Source organism: Jatropha curcas, chromosome 3 (genome assembly GCF_041381405.1).
Source record: "Jatropha curcas cultivar XTBG-Jc1 chromosome 3, XTBG_Jcur_1.0, whole genome shotgun sequence".
Taxonomy (NCBI): Eukaryota; Viridiplantae; Streptophyta; class Magnoliopsida; order Malpighiales; family Euphorbiaceae; genus Jatropha; species Jatropha curcas.
In genome coordinates, this window is record NC_143153.1 from 1,225,607 (window position 1) to 1,238,504 (window position 12,898).

At 31.3% G+C, this 12,898-nt stretch overlaps 2 protein-coding genes across 5 annotated transcripts; both read left to right on the forward strand.

Annotated features, from left to right (window-relative positions):
- The first annotated feature begins 2,831 nt into the window (after nt 1–2,831).
- On the forward strand, nt 2,832–8,682 carry LOC105644731 (Leucine-rich repeat protein kinase family protein). 4 transcript variants are annotated; one of them, XM_012230182.4, is made up of 15 exons: nt 2,840–2,998; nt 3,777–4,317; nt 4,602–5,113; nt 5,198–5,330; nt 5,420–5,491; nt 5,567–5,635; nt 5,776–5,847; nt 5,987–6,055; nt 6,153–6,325; nt 6,401–6,654; nt 6,818–6,944; nt 7,039–7,101; nt 7,188–7,374; nt 7,460–7,592; nt 8,140–8,682. In XM_012230182.4, exons 2-15 carry the CDS (start codon nt 3,860–3,862, stop codon nt 8,464–8,466), a joined length of 2,649 nt encoding a protein of 882 aa, XP_012085572.1. In that variant the 5' UTR covers nt 2,840–2,998; nt 3,777–3,859; the 3' UTR covers nt 8,467–8,682. The 4 variants fall into 4 exon arrangements, with proteins under 4 accessions (XP_089575707.1, XP_012085570.1, XP_012085572.1 ...); XM_012230181.4 differs by having other exon boundaries at nt 2,841–3,235; XM_089719581.1 differs by lacking the exon at nt 8,140–8,682 and having other exon boundaries at nt 2,832–3,235; nt 7,188–7,392; nt 7,460–7,593.
- Nucleotides 8,683–10,612: 1,930 nt separating this feature from the next.
- On the forward strand, nt 10,613–12,666 carry LOC105644729 (E3 ubiquitin-protein ligase AIRP2). Its single transcript, XM_012230179.4, has 5 exons — nt 10,613–10,968; nt 11,440–11,602; nt 11,707–11,773; nt 11,906–12,140; nt 12,257–12,666. Exons 1-5 carry the CDS (start codon nt 10,880–10,882, stop codon nt 12,465–12,467), a joined length of 765 nt encoding a protein of 254 aa, XP_012085569.1. The 5' UTR covers nt 10,613–10,879; the 3' UTR covers nt 12,468–12,666.
- The last annotated feature ends 232 nt before the right edge of the window (nt 12,667–12,898 follow it).

Below are 12,898 nucleotides of genomic sequence, written 5' to 3' on the forward strand. Positions count from 1 at the left end.
TCCTTGTCTGACTTTTCTTACTCAGACCCAATTTTTATTTATTTCTTTATCCTCTCTGAGTATATTGTGTGATTAGTTAACAAGATGGAGTCCAACTCAAATTTATTTCTATATATAACACAAACTATGATGATCATAATATCAAAAAGATGATAATTTGCTCGAGTTTGATGATCTAAGATGAATCTTTTAGGTACCTTCCTTTCTAAAATGAAATGGGGTGTAATGATTTCATTAGGGTGAGCAAATTTTGGTAATATCTAACAAACTAATTGAATTGAATCAAATTTGTTTATTTTAATCTGGGTATAATTTATTTGTTTTCGGTTCTTAATAAAAAAAATTGAAATTTTTTGGTTTAACTCTACTTCTAATCAATTTAAATCTTTCAAAAAAAAAAAGTTAAAATTAAATCAAATTGAACTGATTCGATTTAAATGTACATATGGATTCAATGAGTATTGATTCAATTCGGTTTGAACTAAACCAACTGCAACCTAATCTCTATTTTTAATCATTTAATTTTAAAATTTATATGTATAAAAAATTGATAATAAGTTTTAGAAAAAAATTCAATATTTAATGAATAAACTTGTGGAAATTAATTTCAATTATTTGATGGTTCAGAACATTCTTTTAATAATTTTGACATTACTTTATAATTTTTGTAACCTTTTTAATATGATCTCATACTTTATAGCCAATTATATTGAAATGGTGAAGTTTAACCAAGCCTGGTCCAAGAGTAGGAGGCCCAAAGGCCTAGTTTTAGCCTGGTCCAAGAGTAGGAGGCCCAAAGGCCTAGTTTTGGCATTTACGCTTTATAGTTTATAGGCTATTCCAAATAGGCGTGGACCCTAGTTCGGTTTGAACCGAAACTAGCCTGTATTTTTATGAATCGAAGTTAGTTTGAAATTGTTGGTTTCAAGGATCAAACTGAAATCAGTGATCTACGGCCAGGTTCAGATTCAAAGGGAGGACAAGAATGCACCTTAACCGGGCTAGACTCGATGGTTCGAACTGGTATTCTGGTCTTATTCGAACCGGTCTATAAAAAAGTAATTTAACTGGATTTTTTTTATTAATTTTTTAATTTTTAATTTTCAATCAAATATGAAAAGTCATCTCGTAATTATTCAAAATAAACATAAAAAGATAATATTAATTAATTATTCAATCTTTAATTCCTAATTAAATATAGAAAGATGGTTTTATTCAATTTTTAAAATTGAATAAATAATCAAATATGGAAAGTGAATTATGATTAATTGATCATTTTTGAATTCTTAGTCGAATATGAAAAATCAATTACGATTAGGGTATACAAATTCAAATATGAAAAGACAGTTTTGATTAATTTTGTTTTTTTTTTATTTCTAATGAAATATGAAAATTCAATTATATTTTACTTAATTCTTAAATTCACATTTCTCCAAAAAAAAAAAAAACGAAATCGAAAATAAAACTAAATTCTCCCATTAAAATTTTTTCCGAGTAAAAATACGTATAAATACAAAAAACATGGATTGGAATACTGATTAGATGGAAATTGAAGGCTATATTTTGGTGTGTAGGCCTAACTGCTGGAATGACTTTTGTTATGGTATTTCATGGACGACCTTTTTTCTCTAGATTAATCTTGTGGTCGTACCCACCAACCCAGGGCCAGGTTTGGTATCTAACTGGTTTTGGGTTTGAAGGGGCCCAGTCATTAATGTGGACTCAAGTACTATGTTGTCGACAGCAATGTACCTAAATACTCGGTAATTTATTTTTAAATATTTATTACATTTAATATTTCACGTATATTAAGAAAACCACTCGTTTTACATTTCACGTCCGAATACTTGTTACTATGCAACCAATTCTTGTAACTTTGCTTCTTTACAATGTATTCCTTCATAACTTTAATGTTTTTGTTTTTATGAATATAAAAAAAAGAGATAGACACAATATTCGCAACATTCATACTTTAAGAGCATAATGAAATTACTCGAAAATTTAAAAATTTATAATTATTTTTCACCCATCATGAAATGTAGCAACACTTTTATAGTGCTCAGTTTGAAAATTCGTTACATCCCTCCAAAAGAAATTGGTCAATGTCTTGATTGGAGATGGAGTTGACATTGGGATGCTTAATTTTCTTTAATTTGTCTAAGTTGATAGATAGATTAGCATGGAAATGGGGACCAATACCGTGTTGATTCATTTCTTGATTGAAACAAGCAAAATCATATTTGGAAAGGCAGAGACAAGTTGGCCCAGAGGAACATAAAAGTTATATATATATATATTTTTTTTTTTTGTTTTCTAAAGCAAAAGCAAAAGCAAATTAAAGCAAAGAATATAATTAAATAGCTCCTTAAATCATAATGCTTCCTCTTTTCTCTTTCTTTACAGATGCTTTTTTTTGCATGGCCAATGTTCCTTTCCTAATCCCATAAATATTTTTTATATATTTCTTTTCTTTTTGTATTTTTATATATTAACAAGAGGATCCGATCAATCTTTTTTTTCTTTCTATCTTTTTAATCACAAGAGTTTTCGTCAATTTAGTAATAAAAAAAAAAAAATCATCATTGTTATATTCCCGTTACATACTATAATATTATTTATTTTGAAAAGCAGAATAAAATAATTAAATAATGGAATGTAACTTTTCCGTGACTATAAATTATAATTAAAATATTAAAAATTGAAATTTACAATTAACAATTTTTTTTTGTTTAGGATAAATTATCTTCTCAACTGCGAAAGTTTCTGTTTTTAGCCGAAAACAATAAAAATAAACAGGGGAACCTCGAAAGTTGATATTCTCTTTTCACTTTATAGATTCAGCTTCTTGTGTTTGTGTTACACTCTTTTTCAAAAGAAATAAAGTGCCAAATTTGAAGTCTTTATTTTTTGGGAAAAGCAGATTCTTAATTGAATAAAAGAAGGATACAACTGTGAGTGAACATTTCATAAACTCGTCAATCAATCCCAAAGGTGAAAGGTAAGTTCTGAGTAGTAGTAGACACTGGGTGAGAGGAAGATGGGCTTGATGCTCAGCTTAAGAAACAGTGTAAAAAAGATTTTTATCTATCACTAAGAAATAAAAAAAAAAGAAATATTATAACTCAACAATACATCAAAAGGATTGATTTGTCTTCCTTCTCTTCAATGGCTTTATATTCTCATTTTCTGGTTCTTTATCTATTCTTTGTATCCTCTATTGTATGCCAAGTTACAGGTATGTTCTTCCTGATATTCTGCAATTAATTCTGTTCTTGAAGGATTTTCCATCCAATTTTGAGATAAACCCAATATTTGTAAAGAAAAACTCATCCTGTAAATGCATTTACATTTGATTGTATTAATTTCTTAAGAAAAAGTTCCTACTTGATCATAAGCATAGTGTTTCCTTGCTCTTATTAGTTGTAGAAAGATAGAACAATGTTATTCTTTTAGAAACAGTAACATATTTTATTGCTTTCATATTAGAGAAGTTTTAGTTGTGTTAATTATATACAACTGAACTCAACTAGTTTGGGATTTAAGGCTTAGTCGTTGTAAAATTCTAGCTATATGAAAATAACTAATTAATAAATTAAATAGTATGAAACCCACTTAATTTCCTCTAATCTTTTGCCTGCTTGATCAAATTTACCCTTAAAAATGTTGCTGTGGAAATTATAAAAATGGCAGTTTGGTGGTGATCTTCATTAGAATTGTAATTTAGTTTGTTTCTAACAGTGTTAATAACATGTTTTATTATCGATTTTAATCTACAGAGTTCATTAGCATAGATTGTGGAAGTGCAAGTAACTATACTGATCCAAAAACTGGGTTAGAATGGATATCAGACAATGGTATCATGAACTATGGCAAGTCTGTAGATGTAAAAAATCCAGATGGAAACTGGGAATTACAGTATCGAAAACGCAGAGACTTTCCTATCGACAGCAAGAAGTATTGTTACAATCTTGGCACAAAAGAGAGAAGGCGGTATCTTGTTCGTGCAACATTTCAATATGGAAGTTTAGGAAGTGAAGATTCATACCCAAAATTTGAACTCTATTTGGATGCAACTAAGTGGTCAACTGTGACAGTATTGGATTCTTCAAGGGTGTATATCAAGGAAATGATCATAAGGGCTCCCTCTACTTCCATCGATGTGTGCATTTGTTGTGCTACTACAGGTTCTCCCTTCGTATCAACTATCGAGCTTCGACCTCTCAACCTTTCAATGTATGCAACTGATTATGAGGATAGTTTCTTCTTAAAGTTAGCAGCTAGAGTAAATTTTGGCGCTCCAAATGAATATGCCTTAAGGTAAACTGATTTATTCGTTTTGTATTGCTGTTTAAGTTGTTCTGTTGAAAACGTTGACTGAAGATCATTACAATTTTACATGTTCTAGTCCATAACAGCTAAACGTCACTCCTAAATTGAGTTTTACAATGGCATCTAAAACGGTGCTTTTTTTAGAAAGCAGTTTCAACTTTAATGCTAATATGAACTCTTAAAAGTTTTGGTTCTTCTGCAAATGTAATACATATTATCACAAAATTTGCTACTAGTGCAAAGATTTGAAGATGACGGTATCTCTATCTCAGGTACCCAGATGACCCCTATGATAGAATTTGGGACTCAGATCTTGTTAAAAGGCCAAATTTCCTTGTAGGGGTGGCGCCTGGGACAGTTAGAATAAATACATCGAAGAATGTAGATATTCAGACAAGAGAATACCCTCCTGTCAAAGTAATGCAAACAGCTGTTGTTGGCAAACAAGGAAAGCTCAGCTATAGATTGAATCTTGAAGATTTCCCGGCAAATGCAAGAGCATATGCGTATTTTGCTGAAATTGAAGACTTGGGAGAAAATGAGACAAGAAAATTTAAATTGATACAACCTTATATCTCTGACTATAGCAATGCAGTTGTGAATATTGCTGAAAATGCCAATGGAAGCTTCAGGCTTTATGAACCCAGTTACATGAATGTGTCTTTCGATTTTGTTCTGTCATTTTCCTTTGCTAAGACTCACGATTCTACTCAAGGACCACTCCTAAATGCCATTGAGATCAGTAAATATCTGAAGATTTCATCAAAGACTGATAGCAAAGATGGTAAGCGCATGATCATTTAAGAATATGTGAAAGAATGTGCTTGAATGATATTAAGCATATAAGTAACTGTGTATTCAAATGTAGTGATTGTTCTCAATGCCCTTCGATCCATGTCCGTTGGAAGTTCATGGACAAATGAAGGCGGTGACCCTTGTATCCCAGCCCAGTGGGAGTGGGTGAAATGTTCCTTAACTACCCCGCCAAGAATCACAAAAATGTAAATAAATCCTCCTTCTCATTAAAAGTTATTTGATCCTAGAATACAGTAGCCTTACAGGAGATGGATTGAACTGACCTGTTGAGCAGTGCACTGTCAGGAAAAAATTTGGAAGGGGAGATCCCACCTGGGATTAATAACATGGAGAAATTGGAAGAGCTGTAAGTGCTATTATGCCTTAAAGTATCTATACTTCTTCTAATTGATCACTATCATAATTCTTTTCAATTTCTCAGGTGGTTGGATGGTAATTTCCTCACAGGATCACTACCTGAAATTAGCAATCTTGTTAATTTGAAAATTGTGTAAGTTTTGCAGTTTATGTTTTACATTTCTCTCATTTACCCTATAACTGTACCTATGAATGGTGCATGTTTCTGTCAATTTCAGTCGCTTGGAGAAATCTGACTAATCCATTTCCTGCCTTATTCAAATGCATATGCAGGCATCTGGAGAAAAACAAACTGTCTGGTTCATTACCTAAGTACTTGGGTAGTTTGCAAAATTTGAGGGAATTGTAAGTTACATTTTTGGATTTTCTCAAATATCATTACTTGCTATATTGGGCAGTTTATTTTTCACCTGATACTTCATTACATATTCACCATGATATATGAACATAATATTTAGCAATTACGAAAAATTATACGTGGCAGGTACATACAGAACAACTCCTTTAGTGGGGAAATACCTTCAGCACTGTTATCTGGGAAAGTAATTATTAAGTGAGTATGTTTCTTGTTACTTTAGCTGAAATGACTTGGACTTAAGTTTGCGAATACTGGTATATCATGGAGAATTCATAAGGAACTTATCTTGCAGCTATGAAGATAATCCTGGACTACATAAGGAAGCAACAAAAAAGATGCATTTTAAGTTGATAGTAGGAATTTCAATTGGCATACTTGCAATTCTATCAGTTCTCTTATTAGGAAGTATAGTATACCTACATAGTCTGCGAAGGAAGAGGTCAAATCAGAAAACCAATGACCAAGGTATGCAGAAGTCAGTTTTTTCTTGTTATATTGCAGAATCTTCTGCATTTTTCTTATTTTTGTTGTGGCCACTAGGTAATTCTATGCGCATGAGTACCAAACCTTCAACTGGTTATTCTATTGGTCGGGGTTGGCATCTCATGGATGAGGGTGTTTTGTACTGTATTTCATTCTCTGAGCTTGAAGAAGCTACAAAAAGTTTTTCCAAGAAAATTGGCAAAGGAAGTTTTGGAACTGTCTACTATGGCCAAATGAAAGATGGAAAGGAAGTGGCAGTCAAAATAATGGCAGATTCAACTAGTTATATGAGACAGCAATTTGCGACGGAGGTAATGCCATATGCATTTGTTTAGCATTCAGGTTGAAACTGCTTTTCTGAAAATGTACCACTTTAGATGATGTTGGAAAAAGCAGTTTCAAGTGTTGTTAACTATTTTAAAGTTTTTATGGCTAGAACATGTTAAGTTCACCGTAATTGAGAAATACCTGCAGGTTGCCCTCTTGTCAAGAATTCATCACAGGAACTTGGTTCCTTTAATCGGATTCTGTGAAGAAGAACATCAACGTATTCTGGTTTATGAATACATGCACAATGGAACTTTGCGCGACCACATACATGGTCTGCAACAATTAATCAATCTTTGTCTTATTTCTGTTTTTTCTTTTTTAATATTAATGTTTGGAACTGAAATCCAATGCATTATCTACTGTAGGTACCCACCAGAAACGACTGGATTGGCTAGCTAGACTACAGATTGCTGAAGATGCAGCAAAAGGTTCAGTATAAACTTTGTCATTTCTTTATCCGTTATTTAGTTTTTTTCAAGTTCACAGAATAAACACAATTTTAGATATGTTGTAGGCCTTGAATACTTGCATACAGGATGCAACCCCAGTATCATACACAGAGATGTAAAAACAAGCAACATTCTGTTAGACATCAATATGAGAGCAAAAGTGTCAGATTTTGGACTTTCAAGGCAAGCTGAAGAAGATCTAACACATATATCAAGTGTGGCAAGAGGAACAGTTGGTTACCTTGATCCTGAGTAAGCTAGAGTCTTCAGGTCTGCAGAGTTAACTACTTTCTCTTGCTTTCTGTATTAATAAGTAATCGTGTGTGTCCTTTAACAGGTACTATGCCAATCAGCAACTAACTGAAAAGAGTGATGTCTATAGTTTTGGAGTTGTTCTCCTGGAACTTATCTCCGGAAAAAAGCCTGTATCCACAGAAGATTTTGGTGCTGAATTGAACATTGTTCACTGGGTATGCATACTTGAAAATTCCACTCTCTTCGAAAATGGCAAATAATTATTTAGTCCCCGAATTTAGTCAAGATTCACTAGTAAGAACTTACATTAAACTGGAACTAATGGTTCTCTAATACATTTCTCTATGTCAACTATTTAACCTTCCCGTACAATTTAGCTGTAATTTCCATTAGTTGAAATTAAAGGTAGGCCAAAGCATGCAAATTTATAAGGTTGAATTACTATTTAGTCCCTAAAGTTAGGTATTTGACAAACCTTGTATACTAAATAGTAATTTACCCTTTAAATTAATAACTGATCTAACAAATGATTGAATAGTTAAAGGAATGGATAATTGAGAGCTTTTGAGTTTGATTTTTTTAACAATACAGGTTTGAACTAGTAAATTTTGCTTATTACTCAAGGAGTAAATAATAGTTCACCTTTTTAAAAGAACTTCCTAAACATGAGTGGGACTTTGTTCTTTCTCATGTGTGTTGATAGTTGTTTCTTGCAATCATTGAATCAGAAGAATGAAACCTGAGTTGTTATATATCTTGTAGGCAAGGGCCTTGATTAGACAAGGGGATGTGGTGAGCATAGTGGATTCTGTTCTAATAGGAAATGCTAAAATAGAATCAATATGGAGAATTGCTGAAGTTGCTATCCAGTGTGTTCAACAAAGAGCAGTTTCTAGGCCAAAGATGCAAGAAGTGATTTTGGCTATACAAGAAGCTATCAAGATTGAGAAAGGAACTGACGCCACTCATAAACTTTCTGGTAGCGGTAGCTCCAAGGCACAATCTTCCAGGAAAACATTACTCACAAGCTTTCTTGAAATTGAAAGCCCTGACTTATCTAATGGTTGTCTTGTTCCAGCAGCCAGATAATTAGTTTTTGTAACAAATACTCACCATGTTCATTTCTGTAGTTTCTTTGCTTTCTTCTTCTTCCTTTTTTTTTTTTTTTTTTTTTTTTTTTTTGGCCTTATATAAATATGTGCTATACAAAGGTCAACACTTTGAACACAGTTTTACATTTACTTTTCTCTCACTCTCATCCTTCTATTATTTTTCTAAGTGTAAAGTTAGACTTTTCTTGTTCTACATTCTTTTCTTAATCTTATTCAATGAACTATATAAGAAGTAGCTTTCTTCTTTCTTTCATAATTCTCTTTATATCAACTGTTTTATAATATATGGAATTTGAAGGCTAAGATATCTTGTAAAAATTCCAATCTTTTGCCATAAGTTTGTCTTTTTACAATCAAGTAGTAATTATTTCCTTGGGAAGTAAATTTTTAGTTTATATGATAAACTTTTTTCAAAAAAGTGATCGGTTTTTAATTATTTTTGTTGCTTGAAAATAGTACAATTCAAAAGAGAAAAGAAAAAAAAAACAAATAATAAATAGAAGGCACCACCTACCATAGACTTGGCATGCTAATGTTGTTGTTTTCCTATGAAGAATCAAACAATGTTGCCATTTCATAATGATGTTTTCCAATTTGTATTGATGCCTTTTTTTTTTTTTTTTTTTTTTTTTGCCCTATAAAATGGTTAGGTATATTGGAGAGCCTTGTGGTCCAAGCTGGTTTTAGGTTCTGTCTGGAGATGTTTTATTGCCCAAAAAAGAACTTTGAACTAGAATTTATCAGTTTGAATTATTATGACCTATAAGAAAATGGATAGTTCATAGTACTATGAAATAATGGATGTCTTGTTGGTTAATCTCTATCTATTCTCATATTTTCTATCTATATTCCCTTTTATTTTGTTTTATTTTGCAATAAATAATCAAAATTCATAATTTCTTCCTAAACTAAAATCAAGCCTGAGCATTTTTAAATTAAAAGAATTTTTTGTTAATCAGTGCTTTTCATGGAGAGCAGCAGCCTCAAACAAGATCTTAAATAATAAGGCTGAGTCAGCTTTGGCCTTTGAATTGAAAAAAACAGAGAATGAGAAATTTGATTTTTCTTAGAAAGAAAACACATATTGTAATTTTGGATTATTTGATCTCCAATAAATAAATAAATAAATAAATAAAAATAAATTATGGTTTTAAAGACATTAATTAAATATTCCCTAAAAGAGTGGACATTAAAATATTGTTTGACCTGATTGTTGGAGGTTACTTTGTATCAGAAACCTAACTGTCACCAAATTTGCTGGGCAACTTATATAACCATCAACCACAAAAATATAAAATATTGAAAGCCAACTCAAATAATCACGGACTAGTATACATAATACTAATATAATATTTTTTCTTTTTTTTTTTTTTTTAAATAGTGTACCTGAAATATTCAGTTAATAAGTTAAAAATAAAAGGAACTTAACTGTGCGATGTAAAATAATCTTTGGTAAAAAGAAAAATTATGTCATTTTAAATAAAAATAAATTCATATTATCATAAAAGGAAAACATTTTAAAATATTGACAGATAGATTATAATTATATAAAATTTCATTTATTAATTCACTAAATGAGAAGAATTATTAATATTGATCATTGCTAATCAACGCTGGGCCCGAATTTATTATTTTATATATTTTATCTCATATTTTAATAATATATTGTCAAAATATGAATTTTGAATTGTTCTAAAATTATTTATATAGCCTTATAAATTAAAATTTTTAATATTCTTTAACTAATTATTCCAAAAAAAAAAAAGAAAATAAATTTTTTAGAAAATAGTTTTTAAAAGTTAATTTTCAAAACCAACGACGCCTAAGTCCACTTATAAATGCTAAAAATTATTATTATTATTATTATTTGTCTTTTTTTTCTTCTCAAGAATCCTCAGAATTCTACTCTTTAAATAATTGTATAATAAACCATAACATTAACATGTCATAAAAGCCACATTAAGATATTTCAAATGTTAGCATAATTGATAAGGTACATGAAAGATAGGATAATGATATTAATGACCATATAATATAAAAATAATGAATGTTATCTAATAAGAAAGGCATCTAATGGAAAAGACTAAGATAACAACAAATAGAGATTATAAATCAAAGCATCCCCAACAGGCAAACAGCACACGACACAAGCATCCACCCACCTCACCTCCTCATCATCGTCATAAAAATACACGTATTTTCATTATTTGGATCTTTTTATTCTTTCTCTGACCACAAATGGCCATTAGAAACCATAAGAATACAGTCTTTATCAGAGCCGCCCCATAAAGAAAGCTTTTTGAGCTTGGGTTTTGGTGGATTAGGTACTTAAGACATCAACACTAATTTTCCTTTTGGACTGTGTGTGTGTATGTGCGTGAATTAGAGAGATGGAGATGATGTATTTGCAGCTGGGCACGTCCTCCTACCAGGAGTCCCTTAAAGTTATAGAGGCTGATATACAACATGCTAATGCCTTGTGAGTTTTCTTCTATCATTAACATTTTCTTCTTTTATTACTTTGTTTTCAATTTAGTGTTTTCTGCTTTTGATTTTTTGAAACGGGTTATTCTTGTTTTTTGTTTTTACTTTACCGATTTTTCTGTTTCTGTATATACGGTGTATGGGATTTTTTAATTATATCTGTGATGATCAACATCTTCACGATATGGCTGTTTGCTAATTGAGGAAAGAAAGGGATCATTTTGGGCATTTATGTAGTTTCATATTAGATTTTAAATTGGGTCTTTAGAATTTATAAATTTTAGTAATTTTTAGAACGATCGATATATTCAAGTGGATATGGGAATTTGTAGTTAAACAAATTCCTTCTCTGTTTTTAGCAAAATGGAATGAAAGTTTTGATCTTTATGTTTTAAAATTAGAAGGTAGATTATAATGGGGATTAGGTGAACTAATTTGCTATTTGATATCAACTATGGTCAATTAGGGCTGCTGCAATTCCAAGAGGCAAGAGTGGTGCACGCCTTCAGATGAAATTAGTATACAATCAATGGACTCCTCTCTTTCTTTTCCTGTTACAACGGTTAAGTTGTTCTTGCATATGTCTACTCCCCAGATACCTAAATCTCTTTCACATACTTATATATAAGGTTGGTTCTATTTTTATCCTACTGATTTTCATAACATGGTTCTCCATTTCTAGCCATATATATAATTTGTGTATTTTGTTTTCTTTGCTCTTGATGTCATGTAGGTATATGCAGATAGTAGACCAAAATTATCTACTCATGGAAGGAAAGCAACAATTAAAGATTTCTATGGTGCGTAAGATACCAAATCTTTATTGCACATCAACTACTTTGGATATATATAAAAATGAACATCAAATACTTTCCGATAATTGCTATGTGTATGTTTTGACTTTGTTCATTTCTATAAAAATCAAAATGTAGGTGTTATATTACCATCTCTTCAACGGCTTCATAGTAACTTGGAGGAGTTGGATGATGTTAAGGAATGGTATATGGAAATGGAGAGTTTGGAGAAAAATAGTGTGGAAGGAGATATTAGGCTTTCCAATTTTGATATAGAGAGAGAAGATGAATGTGGAATTTGCTTGGAGCCTTGCACCAAAATGGTCATGCCTAATTGTTGTCATGCAATGTGCATCAAATGCTACCGCAATTGGTAACCACAAACGCCAAAATGTTTGTTATATCTACATCCCTTTCATTATAAGTTCTCAGTATGAAATAGATTTTCGTCCACTTGAATTTGATATTGACATTTATTCTTGATTACAGGAATACAAGGTCAGAGTCCTGCCCTTTTTGTCGAGGTAGCTTAAAAAGAGTGAACTCTGAAGACCTATGGGTGCTAACTTGTGACAATGATGTGGTTGATACGAAAACAATCTCCAAGGAAGATTTGTTGCGGTTCTACCTCTATATCAATAGCTTGCCGAAAAACTATCCAGATGCTCTTTTCTTAGTATATTATGAATATCTAATGTGAAGTGGGGTAGATGAAAGAAGAGACATGTACAGATTACAAAAGCCGACCTTCAAATGTAAATAGAGTCTGGTAAGCACAATTGTTTCTGATTATTAGACAAAATAAATCAATCTTATTTCATAGTTGTCTGAGCTTCTGAGTACATTGCCCAAATACTTAATATCAAAGCTCTAATTTATAGAATGATATTTTTCCGTCATCTTAAATTTCCTTCTGGGAAGCTTCATTGTAAGCTTATAAGTGTGTTGAGGCTGTACATGAAACCACATCTGTACTTGGGATTGGAGCGTATTTAATATTTCATATTGCTGACCTCAACTAGTTTAGGACGAAGGCTTAGTTATTATTATTGTAACGAGCAAATCAAATGATCATAATAGCGCGAATTGGATAATGGATTGGGGGAGTAATGATTTATGGTTGCGTTCATT